General features: G+C 40.5%; 1 protein-coding gene across 2 annotated transcripts in view; it reads left to right on the top strand.

The window, feature by feature from the left end:
* Positions 1-14,589, top strand: part of SLC29A2 (solute carrier family 29 member 2) — a 459,931-nt gene that overhangs the window by 356,583 nt on the left and 88,759 nt on the right. For both annotated transcript variants that reach the window (XM_044060481.1, XM_044060479.1), the window contains exon 11: positions 2,671-2,756. In XM_044060481.1, the coding sequence (XP_043916416.1) occupies positions 2,671-2,756 (86 nt within the window). The remainder of the gene's footprint in view (positions 1-2,670; positions 2,757-14,589) is intronic.

The following is a 14,589-nucleotide window of genomic DNA, read 5'->3' as shown; positions in this document are numbered from 1 at the left end:
TAAAATCCCAATAGACAACATTTGTGCTGCAGCAACATGGGCTTCACCTCACACGTTAATTACTCACTACAAATTGGACATGGCTTCTAGGAACAGGTCTTCCTTTGGTTCCACAGTACTCAGGAGCATTTTCCAATGAGCCACCCAAGATGAAGGTGCTAGGGACGCTGCCCCAAGTGTAAGAATGAAGGTGAGATAGGACTACAGAACATAAAGAAGTTATGTACTTACCATAATGTTCGATGTTTGTAGTCCATCTTGCCCTTCATTCTTACGAACCGGTAGAGTGCCTACTGTTTTCTTGTTAGTCCTTTCAATTTGGTTTGTTCTTTGTCTCTGTATTTGTCTACTTTCAGCAAACAAGATCTGGGGAAAGTTAGTGATGCATGATGGGATACCTCCTAGCCACGAGCCAACCAGAAGTTTTGGAGCTAGAGTATGGCCGAGTCGGAGCCGAGTTTCGGCTCCTATCCCAAGTGCAAGAATGGAGGGCGAAATGGACTACAAACATCGAACGTTATGGCAAGTACATAACTTCTTTTTTCCTTGAAACAAATTGTTTTAGTTGAGTTTATGGTAGAGTGTTGCTGATTAGTTTAGTATTCTAAATATAGTTTGGCAGTTAATTGATTTGGAATTGTAAGTTAGTTGGACCTTACGTAAAATTTTTATCACTAAGTATTTGTAGACTATCTTCACAGGAAGTACCCTTTTTGCATTTGTATTATTTTAAAAGTACTGCATTGTGTAACCCTTGATAGAGCCAACCTTGACCTTCTGTGCACTTTGCCTGAGGAACTGCATTTTCTGCATAGCAGCATATTTGCTTAGTTGCTGTCTGACTTGGTTCTGGGCATTTATTTATTTTTCTACCTTGGTGAGTCTACTGTTTTTGTATACCTTTCCTGTTGCTTCCATCTGCCTTTCACTTCCCATCTGAATGAATGTGTTATTTCATTTTAAATGTTGTATTGCAGAAGATTGCAGGTATCACACCATGGAACTAAGATTTCTCAAAGAGTGACACATCTTATGTGTATTTTCTGTCATCATATGTTCGTCTACTTCCCTATTTGCCACCTCATACCACTTGGATAATGGTCTGAACACCATGGTATCCCTGCATTAAAATGTGGAAATTCATTTAATTGGTCGTTCTGTACAAATATTCAGTGCATTCTTACAAATGTCCTATGTATTTTCCTCATACCTCTTTTGTCTAACTAAATAACATAGCTGTTTTTTGTGGGTCTGTATTAGAAGTACGAAAATGCTTCTGAGCGAATACGGAAAGAGCGACACATATTCATTAAATCGTATTTAAGCGATTCAATGAATATGTCATAGGGCAAGGAGATAGTTGGCCAACTGAACAGAGTTGCCCTTTCCTTCCCTATAGTGCAATCTCAGAGTTGATATTATATTTAGTTACCTGTTTATGGTGTTAAAAATATTTTTTTTAGCGAACAGCCGTGTAAATCTTTTCCCTAGGGAAAAATTTGCTTACGTGGCCGTTCGCTATTTTTAGGTTTCGTGCATTATGTGTCGACTTTTATGTATGTAGTCACACATATGCACTTTTGGTCTTATAATATAGACACTTTTTTGTTTCTCTGGTAAAGTGTGTAGCTTTATCATCATGATGGGTAAAAAGTGTGGGATGAAAATCCCACCCACGATAAGCACACCAAATGTGTCAAATGCTTAGAAGACCATTTCACTAAGAAAAGTTCTTTCTTCAGCCATCAAGCCTTCTGTGTTGAAACGGAGAAATAATCAGTTGGATTTGGAGAAACTCACAGCTACCACTTTTACTGAGTCCTCTTCAAGTGTTTTCCTTTTACCTCCAAGAGTCTTTCAGCAGGTTCTGTTAAGAGGAAGTCAGAAGTGGATAGTCATTAGGCCAGATTCCAAAAAGACTTGGTGTCAGAGTAAGTCACTTACTAGGAGAGTAAGTCTTTTGGACTTGTGTGGTTTAATGAACTGTCACAGGCCTTAACTGTATTGTTAAACTGGAGTGCCTTTTTTTTTTTTTTTGACAGTTTTAAAAGTTGTTGAAATCCTGTTTTTCTGTGGTAAAATTGTGTTTATTTTGCTTTTTGTGGATGGCAAAGTGTGTCAAAGTAATTCTTACTTGGTTTTTGTGGGAAAGGTGATTTGTAACCATTTTAAATTTTTACTGGCTTATGCTGCTTGCTTTCCCCTGGAAAAAAGCACCATTTCCAGCTTGACCATAAAACAAACTACCAGTCACACAGTCATCTTTCCCCCCCCCAGGATAATCCATACCAAGAAATTGTTTCAGAACTTCATCTATGTATAGACAGTTTTCTCCTGAAATCTAGCCAACCCACTGATATATACCTTATTGAACAAAAAAAAATGACATGGTTTACTGTGTAACAGGTAAATCTCTGCTACATTGTTTTTCACTGATGTATGTAAAAGCTATTAAGGCTCTTTCCTATACTGTAATGCATTGTATAATATTGTTTCTGTTTCTGTTTTGTACTGTATTATATTCTACTGTTTGTATTTCTCTTGGAGCTTTTCTCCTCAGGCCTCTGCTGAAAGTGGACCTGTGTCCTGTCGGACTTTCCCAGTAAACAAATGCAAAATAAAAAAAAAATAAATAAAATAAAATTAGCATTTGTGCTTTCTTCTTTATAGGTGATTTCTTTATCCCCGTCTGCTGCTTTCTTCTGTTTAATGTTATGGACTGGATTGGCCGAAGTATTACCAGCTATATCACTTGGGTAAGAGATATCTTAGTGTTACTAATCTTAGTACTGTAAAAATGTGTACTATTCTTCTGTGTTTAGCATGCCCCTGAACTCAGAATTCCAATATAATATTTTTTCAAATCATATTACATAATGGGAACTATCCTAGCTTTAGAGATGAGAATTGTTTACTGGACCAAGAAGAATGTTTATTATTTAATTTATGCTGAAGTACTTGATGTAGATATTTGCAACATTGCTTTCCAAAGGGAGAGATCGGATGGCCACTACAGAGATGTTTATACCTTCACAGCCCTTCTGGAAATCCTGTATTTAGACCTGATTGCTATGCTTAACATGGATCATTAACCTAAGATATTTTGGTTCTTTTGTACATAATCTCTTGAAGTATCGCGTGTGTCTTCCACTGTCTAGTATTGTAACTTCCTCCCAGAAGCTCTACATCTACTCAAATGCACAATTTCCTGGAAAGATAGTGCCCAAGACAGTCTTCCTGAAACATCAGCTCCTGGAATATGAATTAAAGGGTGGTTTCTCTTTTCCCCAAGGTCTGTGTGACCATGAAGGTATTATATAGTAAAGGGGATGTGGAGGAGTGAAGTCCCACACGTGCAGGGAGGCATGCCCTCCTACAAAAAAAAAAACACTTTATTTTCCCTGAACATTCAGTGTATGTGCATTCAGGAGCATTATTTGGTCTGTGGAAGTCTGACTTTGAGTACTTAATAATGGATACCTCATCTGCATGCAACTGCTGTTGGAAAGACTTCCCTTTCTGATATAATATCGCAGCTTACTGTTCTCTGGTGATTGTCCTTGCATAGGGTATCCAGAGCAGAAGATTCCATTGAAGACATTGCTTCCTCTTGAATGGCGGCATTAGATGTCTGGTCTTCCTGTTTCTCTGCCATACTGTTAGACGACAAGGTTCACTCACTATTATAGATATTACAGAATATATTATGATTGCAAAACAAATAAATACATTTTGTCTAAGTAGTGAATATTTTTTTGTTGTCTGTTTGCCAGACATTTAAAACTGTCTACAAATTCACTTCCAAAGGCACTACCACAGGTTTCTTATATTTCATTCACTGTTTTCCACTTTTGATGGATAGTCCACAAGAAGCATTACATGGTTTATAGGACCTCAGAGTGTGATTGCCATCCTAACAGACAACATGGCAGTGGTTTGTTTTATCAACAAGCAAGACGGAACTCACTGTTACCTCCTCTGTTGAGTGGCAGTGCAGATCTTCATTAATTTACATTTGTTGACCTGCATGATGTGACTGGTCCATACAAGATCCCTTTTCATCAGATGCCCAGGGAGAAAAGCTCCATTAGTAAGTATACAAACATTATTTTAGATTAGTAGTTTTACAAATCAGTATCTTAATATTATTAAACAGACATATATAACACTAATACATGCATTGCTATTACATACAAGGGAAGACAGGATGTCATACATTATAAGATATGCAGATACAGTTTTCACAAATAGACATGCTAGTACAGTTTTCAGAAGCACATTGAGGGCCAATCCATAAGAAACTTTCATGAGTATGTACAGATTCATGAATTGAATGCTGTATGGCAGAGTGTAAGAGTTGAGAATGGAAAGATGGCGGGGAGGGCACTTACGTAGTCTTATCATGGAGGCAGTGAGAGTGAAAGGCCTTAAGGAAGTTTGGTTTGGATTCGATTAGTCTTGAGTTTTACAGATAGACACCATAGTAGTGATACTGTATAGGGGTACAGGGGCTTGCTGAGGGAGTTTTGTGATTTAAAGCCCGGCTAGCATTTTTTCTTGTGATTACGAGTTTGTTTGGGGTTTGTACTGTTGCATTAAGTTAGCTAATGGATGGACATTTATTGTTTTGGTGTAGTAAAAAATGACCCACTTTTAGTTGCAAGTATTTGATGAGATTGGGAAGTTCTACGCACTGTAGCTTGTATAAGGCTGTACAGTGCTGAGTTTTTTAGGGTAGCGGTGGCAGATCTGGCTATTTTGTTACAGCACTGGATAAGCTTGTTTAGGTGAAGTGCTCTGTGATTAGTAAGTATATGAGAGATGTATATAAGTAGGAGATAAGCAACAGTGATTTTATTATTGGAGACTGTTAGAATATTTTTGACACTATATAGGTAGCCAAGTTTCTGATGAGTCTTTTTGATGGTGTGTTGAAATTGTATGTCAAATCGGAGTTAATTGTGAACTCTAGTAGTTTTGCACATGATGGTGTCTATTTTTTATTTTGGGTTGAAATTACATATATAGAGTGTAGGGGCAGCTTTGTTCTTGGAATGTAAGAACATGGTTTTAGGTTTTTTTTTTTTTTGGGTTTAGTATTAAACTGCAGACTTGGAACAAGTTTTTGACTGAACTGTATGTGTCTTGCATACTTTTTTTACAGCTCATGAGATTAGCGATCTGAAGAGCGTGGGAGTGAAGGGAGGGATTTTAGTGCTTTGCTTCCTCACAAATGGTGCATCCCCAGAATATCGTTATGTTTGTTGAGGGTGGGGGATGCAGTCCCCCCCCCCCCCCCATAAGAACCAGAGCAGGCTTGACAAAATTGTTTTGGGCCAACGCAAGCCACTGTTATGTGAGTCCTAATCTTTACAATTGCCCCAAATGCAAATTAATGAATGAATTAGAAAGTTAAAACAAATAGACAGGACGGCAAAGCAGACTGTACAGAAATTTAATAAGTAGAAAGTTCCAACACGATGACTTTAAGCGCTTTTCGTTTGTTTCAAAAACAGACTTCTTCACAAGTAATGAACCTCCCAAATGATACCATTAAATACAGGAAATGTGCGGGAAAACAGCATCTAATTTAATAATTAAACAATTAATATAAAATAAATCATTCCTTCAAGTCATGTTTTATGAACTATGATACTAAAAGTAACTTGATAAAATTAAAATGCAACAAAAACTACACCTCCAGCATAAACAACTTAAAAATTTACTACAAGGTACTTCAAACTACCTTGAATTGATGAAAAAGTTGAGTATAAAAAAAACATATGCTGTCTTTGTAAATTTTTGAGTTTCAATATATTCATGATTGAACAGGTTTCATTTAAACCAGGGTAATTGAAGGCGTTTAGCTTCAACTGCCATACTAGTTCTAATTCTTCAAGTCTAAAAGAAACAGGACCACCTCTAATATCATGAGAAATATTGTCAATGACTAAAACCTAAATTTATGAGTTGGATTATTATGAACATGTTTCGCCAGAGCATTATCCATCTTATTGTGGGTGATTGCGTATTGATTTTCGTACGACCTATCCCTGAGCCTTCGTTCAGTTTTACCCACATAAAATGCAAAACACTCTGTACATTTAGCTAAGTAAACAATGAATCTGGTATTGCAATTAAACTTAGATTTCAATATGTATATACTTCCATTTATTGTAAAGTTGGTACTGTCAATAAATTTGCAATAGTTACAACTCTCACATTTAAACATTCCTGTCACTCTAGGGGCTGTGCTATTCAGTCTCTCGAGTAGGCTTTTCAAGTTTTTACCCCTCTTATGTGTATGACGTCACACCACCCAGTATTGAGACTAACGATCTTGATGTAGGTGTACCTTTTTCACATCAACTGAAACCTCAGTGTAGTTTTGTGACTACGTTCAATCAGGAGCGGCTTTAGGTCAACTGGTGCCCTAGGCAAAAGAGCTCCACAGTGCCCCCCACCATACCACCCAGTGCCCCCATCCTAGTCTACCTACACCATATAAATACTGGAAAAGAGCCCCTACTAGAGCGGTGCCCTAGGCGGCCGCCTAGTTGGCCTATGCCTAAGGCCGGCTATGCGTTCTATATTCAAAGTAAACTTTGTTTAAATCTAACCATGTTGTATTCGAAGTTTTGGGTTGTAAGCCATCACTAGTCTTTAAGAGGGGTAAAAACTTGAAAAACCTACTCGAGAAAATTTTATATATTTTAATAAAAAAAAAATTTCTATAAATTTTATATTAATTGTTTAATTATTAAATTAGATGCTGTTTTCCCGCACTTTACCTATATTTAATGGTATCATTTGGGAGGTTCATTACTTCTGAAGAAGTTTGTTTTTGAAACAAACGAAAAGCGTTTAAAGTCATCGTGTTGGAACTTTCTACTTATTAAATTTCTGTACAGTCTGCTTTGCCGTCCTGTCTATTTGTTTTAACTTTCTAAGTTCGTTGTGCCTTGTTCGTTTAATGAATGAATTACTTTGAACCCGTACCTTCAAACCAATTTATTTTATCCACTGTTAAGATGTTATAATCTTGGTCCCTTCTCCCCTCCCTCTTTCTGTTTGGAAACATTGAGGTTGTTTTGTCACCTCCGCAGCAGTGTTTCTGTTTCTCTTTGTGTTCATTTTTTTATATCTCTCATTCTTCCCTCGCTTAACTTCTCTTGCTTAAACTGTTCTGAGTGGAAGTTCCTTTATGAATTCCTATGCATAAGCCTTGGTTATCTCTCTAAACAATTTGTGAATTCAGTTGTCTTTTCCTTTATAACATACACTTTTTAGCTGTTTCAAGACTCCCTCCCCCATGTACCTGCTTTTGTTCAGTGCGTTGCAATTTACTAATTGTTGAATTCATGATCAATAGCATTCAGAAACTCTTTTTAGAGTGTCAGTTCGTGTTTTTTTTCTGATTTAATTTACCTCTTCCAAGTTTCTTCCTTCCATTTGATATAGTTATTACTCCTTCCTCTTCACTTGTTTGTTGATTTGCACTTTACTGATTTAGATGTGGGGGAGGTTTTCAGCTGCCTTTAGATAGCTCATGTTGTATTGCACAAACTTTACAGTGCCCTTGACAAAATGCAGGAAAAATGTGATTTGTGGTATTGTAGATTTCATTTCCTCTAAAAAAGAAACAAAAAACAAACGTGGCTTCTGTGGCTAAGGATCCTCCATTATTCTAAATTGTTCTCTGTATCTTTAATGATCCGTTATGCTGTACCAATTTTACGCACCTTCTTTTGCTGTGACAGTTTCCTTTTCAAGGTGCATTTACAATTTTACGTAGTACTTGTGATCAAAGCATGCACAATGTTTGCAACACATTTTTATACACAGATACCTTGCTGTCTGATATGTCAATTTATAAAAAAGCAAGACAATACTGTCTTTCAATGTGAATTCAGTGCTCACTTTGCCATTAGCTATCTTAGTTTTCACCCCACTCATTGTGTTGTCAGGCTCAGTTTACCAGTGGTTGCTTTTCCTTTGAGCCTGTTTCTCCCAGTTGTATGAATTCTAGGACCAGAGTTCCAGCTGTTGTCTGCAGTGATCCCTCTAGGCTGCTTCAACTGCCATTCAGAGCTGTGTCCTTTTCTGGTCATCCTGTCCAACTGATGTCCTTCCGTATCACTGTTGCGGTATTCTTTACTCCTGGGATATCCTGCTGAGGATGGCCAAATGTTGGGCTAGCATACCAAAGCCTTTACACCTTCCAGGCATTGTGCATCATATGTATGTCTTGCATGCTAGACATAAGGTACATATGTGACATGGAGATCCATAATCCTCAGAACTTCCATGCTGCCGTCCAAACACTACCTCTCAATTAGGTCTGTACTCAATTCACTGAATTGGTTCACCTACTGAGCTTTCTAAAGATGTGTCCTGTTGAGGTTCCTTCTTTTTTTTCTCCTTGTAGCCTGTTTTCTTGTCATCCAGGAAGGGAAAATGAGTGTGGGAGGCAGATTCCTCATAAAGATAGACAAGAGAAGTGCCTTTTTTTTGCTCTGGTGCCAATGCAACCATACACAGTGTGAGATTTGTCCCTAAGACAACTTGAAGTTGTCTGTCTTCCCTTTCTGTTTAGAAAACCAGTGTCTGCAGCTTTTGGATCAGGGTACCATGGTCAACTCTGCCCACCCTGAAGTTCAGCTGCCACTTAAGGAAAAAATTAAAAAGGCTCCTACTGATCTTGTTGCTGTCCAGCTCCACCAGATGTTTCCATCGAGTTGGATGAAAAATCTGAGGACTGTCCGGTGCTAACATCAGTTCCCTCTGCTGATACCCAGTTGGTGGCTGACATGGAGCTGTCTACCTACATGTTTTTTGAGACTGTGCATAGGTGTGGTGAACATATAGAGGGGGAAACATTGCTGACTATATTTGAGGGGCTTAGGGGATTCTACAAATATTAGTTAGGGAAGAGATGCCTGGTACCTTCATCGAATTTAGGCAGGGGTCTGACCCTCCTAGATTTGTTAAAGCTGATTTTCGTTTAAGATAGAAACAGAAACATGTGGCTTCTGTGGCTAAGGATCCTCACAAAGAATGACAGGACTTTACTCAGGGGCTTTTCAGTTTTCTTATGGCCCAGAAACCCCCCACAAGGGTTGTCTGTCCTAGCTACTGCTTCCTGGTCTTCCACTCCATCTTAAAGAAAAGAGTAGGATTCTGGTGACGAGTCCTTGGCATATTCCTCCCAGATCCACTATATTCTAACCTTGGGATCAGATGAAAAAGATTCATTGTGCCCTGATTCTCCTTTTGAAGAATTATCTTTTGGGGATACAGTGGCTCACATGATGGAACACATTAAGTGAGACTGTTCCCAGATGTCTGAGGTTCAAAAAGATATTACGAACTCTTGCAAATGGACTCTTCTAGACCTTCTGCATTCCCTTCTGTTTTAGCTGCCTTTTTTGGATATATTTGCAGCAGCTTCTAAGGCTCCTGACGGTCTCAACCTCTGGCCTGCAAGAAGCTAGACAGATTTTATAAAGTCCGTGAAGATCATTAATACTGTCACAAATGTCCATCTGATCCTTCTGCTGTCCACAGATAAGCCATCTAAACTGCTATCCTCTTCCAAGCTTTTACCTTCTGACAATGACAGTCATGTTATGGAGAGGTGTGAGGTAAAAAGTGTATACTTGTGCTACTTTGGTGTTTTGGACCATTAATTATCAGACCCACATGACTAGGTATGTGGCTCTTGTCTCCCAACTTGGGGAGATTTTGACTGATATGCCTGTATTGGACAGTAAGACCTTTTTGCCCTTTCTCATTTGAGTTATCCCTCTCTGGTGGCTTGTCACTCCATTAAATGCAGTTATGATGTTGCTGATACCTCTTCTAGGGTGGCTGCATCTGTCTCTGTCATGAGGAGATACTCTTAGTTGTGCTTTCAAGCCTTACCTTAAGACATTAAGGCCAAACATTGAGATTCCCTCTTAGACAACCAGAATCTCTCTGATACTGCTGCTGTAGAATTGTTTGAATGTTCAAGGCTGATGGTAAGGTTATGCAGGACCTGAAGCAAGCTTCTGTTTTCCCTGTGGCTAAATTCCAGAGGAATTATCTGTCTAAACCTTCTTTCGTCTGTAGACAGCCTTCATAGGCAAATTTTTCCAGACAGACCCACACAAGCGTTCTAGGAGCCAAATTTTTTTTTTGACAAATCTGCATCTGTCTTGCATCCAGCCTCCCCTTTCCCTCGGCCAGATTTTTGTGTCTGTTTGGCAACAGATAACCACAGATGCCTGGGTACTCTCCATTACCCAAAATGGTTATTTTATGGCTTAGACGTCCCTTCCTCCATTCTCCAGCCTTCCTCAACCTCTTTTTCCTTTCCAGCTCACTCATTTTCCTATGTTTCTGTAGGATCTGGTGGAACAGGGAACCATCAACCTGTCCCCCTTGTCTCAGTAGGGAACATTTTTTTATTCCAGAATGTTTCTGGTTCTCAAGGGAGGATCATAGAGGGCCATTCTAGACCTGTCTTTTGCCAACACCTTTCTCAAGGTCCCTTCTTTCAGGATGTTATCTCTTCAGACACTTTTTCCAGTGTTTTTTCCTCAAGTCTTTCTGGTATCTTTGGATTTGAAGGTTGCTTTCCTCCATATTCCTATTCACCCTCTCTTCAGGAATTATTTTACATTTCTCTGTTCCTTCCTCTCACTATCAGTTCTGTGCTTTTCCTGAAGTCTTTGTACTGTTCCAAAGGTCTTTACCATTTGTCCAGCCCCTGTTGTAGCCTTCTGCAGACTTCAGGGAATTCAAATATTCCTTATTTGGACAACCCTTTGATCTAAGCCACATCTCAACAGCTCCTGCTTCAGAATCTACACTTCACTATGCTTCTACGCAATGTGGGGTTCACCCTCAAATCTCAAAAATTCTGTGACTTTCTCAGGACCAGTTATTTTAGGGTTGCAGAATTCAGGTCATTCCAATGTTGACTTGTATTCTGCTTCTCAGGGTCTTCTTTTTGACTGCTTATTTCCATTTTCTTCTTCCTCTTCCAGTCCTTCCTGCAAGGAATTTTCTCTGAGCTCTGGGGTATGTATCATCTGCCATTCCTATGGTTTCTTTTGCCAAACACTATATGAGGAAATGTCTGTGGAATCTCAAGACTGTTTGGCACTACCATCCTGTGGAGTATGTGGTCCCCATGACCTTGACTCAGGCTTGAGCTACATTGGTGGATTCATCAGATTTGCCTGAATCCAGTTCTGCCTTTTCAAGTTCCTTTTTCTACTCAAGAGCTGTACATTAATGCTTTCAATCACAGTTGGAATGCATCCATCAAACAACTTAAAAGTCCAGGGTCTTTGGTCCCCTCTACAACTAACAGACTATATCAACATCAAGGAGATGAGGGTTTTACTTCTAGCTCTCCAGGCTTTTCACTCCTTTTCGGGCTCCAGGTCCAGTAAATGTTTTTACAGACAATACCACAGTCACTTGGTACATCAACAAGTAATGGGGCAAAAAAAATCTTACTTCTTTGCCGATTTGGTTCTTCAGGCTTGAGATTTTGCAGTCCGTCTACTCTTGGATGTCCTTCAAGGATGCATCTGCAGTCTTTACAAATGGGTTGTCCTGTCGTCAGGCAGCCCTTCGGTCGGCCGGATTCCAAAGTCTGGGTCTGGCTTCGGCTGGTGTCGCACTTCACCCGACGTCATTGCGGCAGTTATTCGGGTATAAAGGCATCAGCCGACGCCATTTTCCTCAGTCTTTCTTGCCGCGTGGCGCCCGAAGCAGAAGCTGTTCGCAAGTGCCGGTCGGTCAGATCCAGAGATTACTACTACCGAATACTACTTCGAAGACTTCTATAAAGCTAAGTACCCCGTTGGGGACTCTTTCTTGCCTCAGCCGATGTCAGAGAAAGTTAATAACTGTTTATCTTATGGGAAACAAATACCTCATAAAGATTTCCACTCCTATTGCATACATTGTTTAGGCCCAGACCACAACGTAGCAGCTTGTCTAGCCTGTGCCTCTTTTAACCGACGGACGCTTAGACGTCGGTCGGACTTTGCTGAACAGATTTTCGGCTCTGATTTTGCCTACATTATGCCGTCGGATCCTCCGACTACGCAAATAACCAAAAAACGCAAAGAAAAGGACCGACACTCGCGGTCCGCGGTTTCGGCTGAAACCGCGGTTAAGCAAACCACAAGTGTCTCGGTTTCGGCCGAAACCGAGCAAGCGGTTCTTTCTTCGTCCGATAACATGCCTTCTACCGAGGCCTCTTCTAACCTGGTAGAAACGGCTTCTGAAATCCAACCTTCTGTTGCGGTTTCACAGGATTTATCAGACACCATTCCCCTGGATATTTCAACCCCTGCACGTGGAGCTGCTAGGCCTCCTCCAGCTATGTCTATTAAGGCCTTTGCCAGGGCTAAAGCAGCCAAAGCATCAAAACCTGTGCCTGCCAAGCCCCCCTCTCACAGGCCCAGCACCAGCTCCCATATGCTTTCTTTGGCTGAGGATCTCATCTCTTTAATTCGTGGAGCCCAGCCTCATCCAGACAGGGCCTCTCTCCCTCCTCCAGAAAAGAGGCCTAGAGCAGAGCCCCCTGAGCCAGTATCCACAGATGATTCCTCTGATGACTCAGAACATACAGACCCTCCTGAGGCTTCTTAGTCCCCTTACGAAGACTCTGATGCTGAGGAGTCCATCCCTTCAGCCTCTCCTCCTGAGGAATTTTCCTTTGGGGAAACCTTGCATGCTATGAGGGAACAATTTCAGTGGCAGGGCCAAGATTTCTCAGACTCTAGATAAAGGCTTAGGACCTTTCTACATTTGCCACAGCATAGGCCTTTAGCTATACCTCCAGTTTTTTCTGTTGTTGATGATGCATTTAATGATGTTTGCACTGCTCCTGATTCTTTACCTCCGGCTCCTGCTAAGCCCGATAGGTACTACAGGGTCCCGGACACTCATCACCACTTATATAAGGCTCCTTTTGCAGATCCAGAGACTATCTCCCAGGGTCCTAAAGCTGTAGCAGCTACTTCTTCTAAAAACCCTCCCTCTGAAAGGGAATCCAGGTCCTTAGAGATGGGGTAAAAGTTTACACCTCTGCTACTTTGTCAGCTAGAGCTTTGAACTGCCAATTTCATATGATTCAATATCAAGAGTTTATGCTTGACCAGTTGACTAAAAAGCTGTCCTCTGAAGAATCTTTAGATAAAAGTATGTTCAAGAAATGGTACATAACATACAGCAGGTTAGTAACCATTCTTTAAAATGTGGCTATGATGCACTGGAGGCTTCCTTTAGATCAGCCATGACTGGCACAGTTATCAGGAGGCATGCATGGTTGAAAGAACAGGCATTACCAGACCATGTCAAATCTAAGCTTTTGGATGCACCTATGGACAAGGTCAATCTATTTGGTTCCCCTGCACAGCAGGTACTAAAAAAGATGGAAGAGAAAGCAAAATCTGTGCAAACAGTGAAAGATTTCTTACAAGTTCAACCTCCAAGGGTTTAGCAGGAACTGGCCCTCCAAGAATTGGTCCTTTCCGGACTCCTCTAAGGCACAAAGAGGCAGGAATAGGTGCTCTAGAGGCAGAAACCAATCCAGGGGTGCCTACAGGGGTCGCCAGTGGCAGGGTAACAACCAACGAGGCACGGATACAGCCACCACCACTACAACAACTCAATCACAGTGACTTGGCGGTGGCACCGCCTACCAGGGAACAACTAGAAGCACCCTTAGGCGGAAAGCTAACCTTATTTTCAAGAAACTGGCACTGCATTACAAGAGAAAAATGGATTTTGCAAACTATAGACCAAGGTTACAGGTTCCATTTCCATACTCTACCAGAAAAGAGAGGAATGCCAAACCTACCACCTACTCAAAGGACAGAAGCTCTAAAACAAATAGCTCAATTATTAAGAATGAGAGCTGTGGAAAAGGTACCATCTATGGAGCAAGGAAAGGGATTTTACTCTAGACTCTTCCTGGTACCAAGAAAAGAAAACAAATGGAGGCCTATTCTAGACCTGTCCGCTTTAAACACATTCCTCATTGTTCCAAAATTCAAAATGCTGACCCTACAGCAGCTTCTTCCCATGCTGGGCAAGGAGTCTTGGCTGGTAACTCTAGATCTCAAGGAGGCATACCTGCACGTCCCCATAAGACCAATTTGCAGAAGATACCTCAGATTTCTTGCAGGATCAGAGCATTATCAATTCTCAGCATTGCCCTTTGGCTTATCTACTGCGCCCAGAGTGTTCACGAAATGCCTGGCATCAGTAATCGCTCATTGCAGACTTCAGGGATTCAAATCTATCCCTACCTGGACGACTGCCTGATACAAGCGGACAACAAAACAAACTAACAGAAGACTTACAAAGAGTCATCTACCTGCTGCAAGCCCTGGGATATACAGTCAATACAAAAAGTCAAGGCTGATTCCATCCCAAAGAATAACCTTTCTGGGTGCAGAACTGGACACATCAAAACAAATGGCATTTCTAACTGCAGAAAAGAAAGAGCAACTTCCTCTCTACTTCTTGGCATTAACAAAGCAGAACCATCTAACTGCAAGAAAAGTGCTACAAGCT

The sequence above is a fragment of the Protopterus annectens genome, chromosome 2.part0, assembly GCF_019279795.1.
Source record: "Protopterus annectens isolate FY-2018-M chromosome 2.part0, PAN1.0, whole genome shotgun sequence".
Classification (NCBI taxonomy): Eukaryota; Metazoa; Chordata; order Ceratodontiformes; family Protopteridae; genus Protopterus; species Protopterus annectens.
Note: the sequence above shows the minus strand (reverse complement) of the source record. Positions and strands in the feature narration are given on the sequence as shown.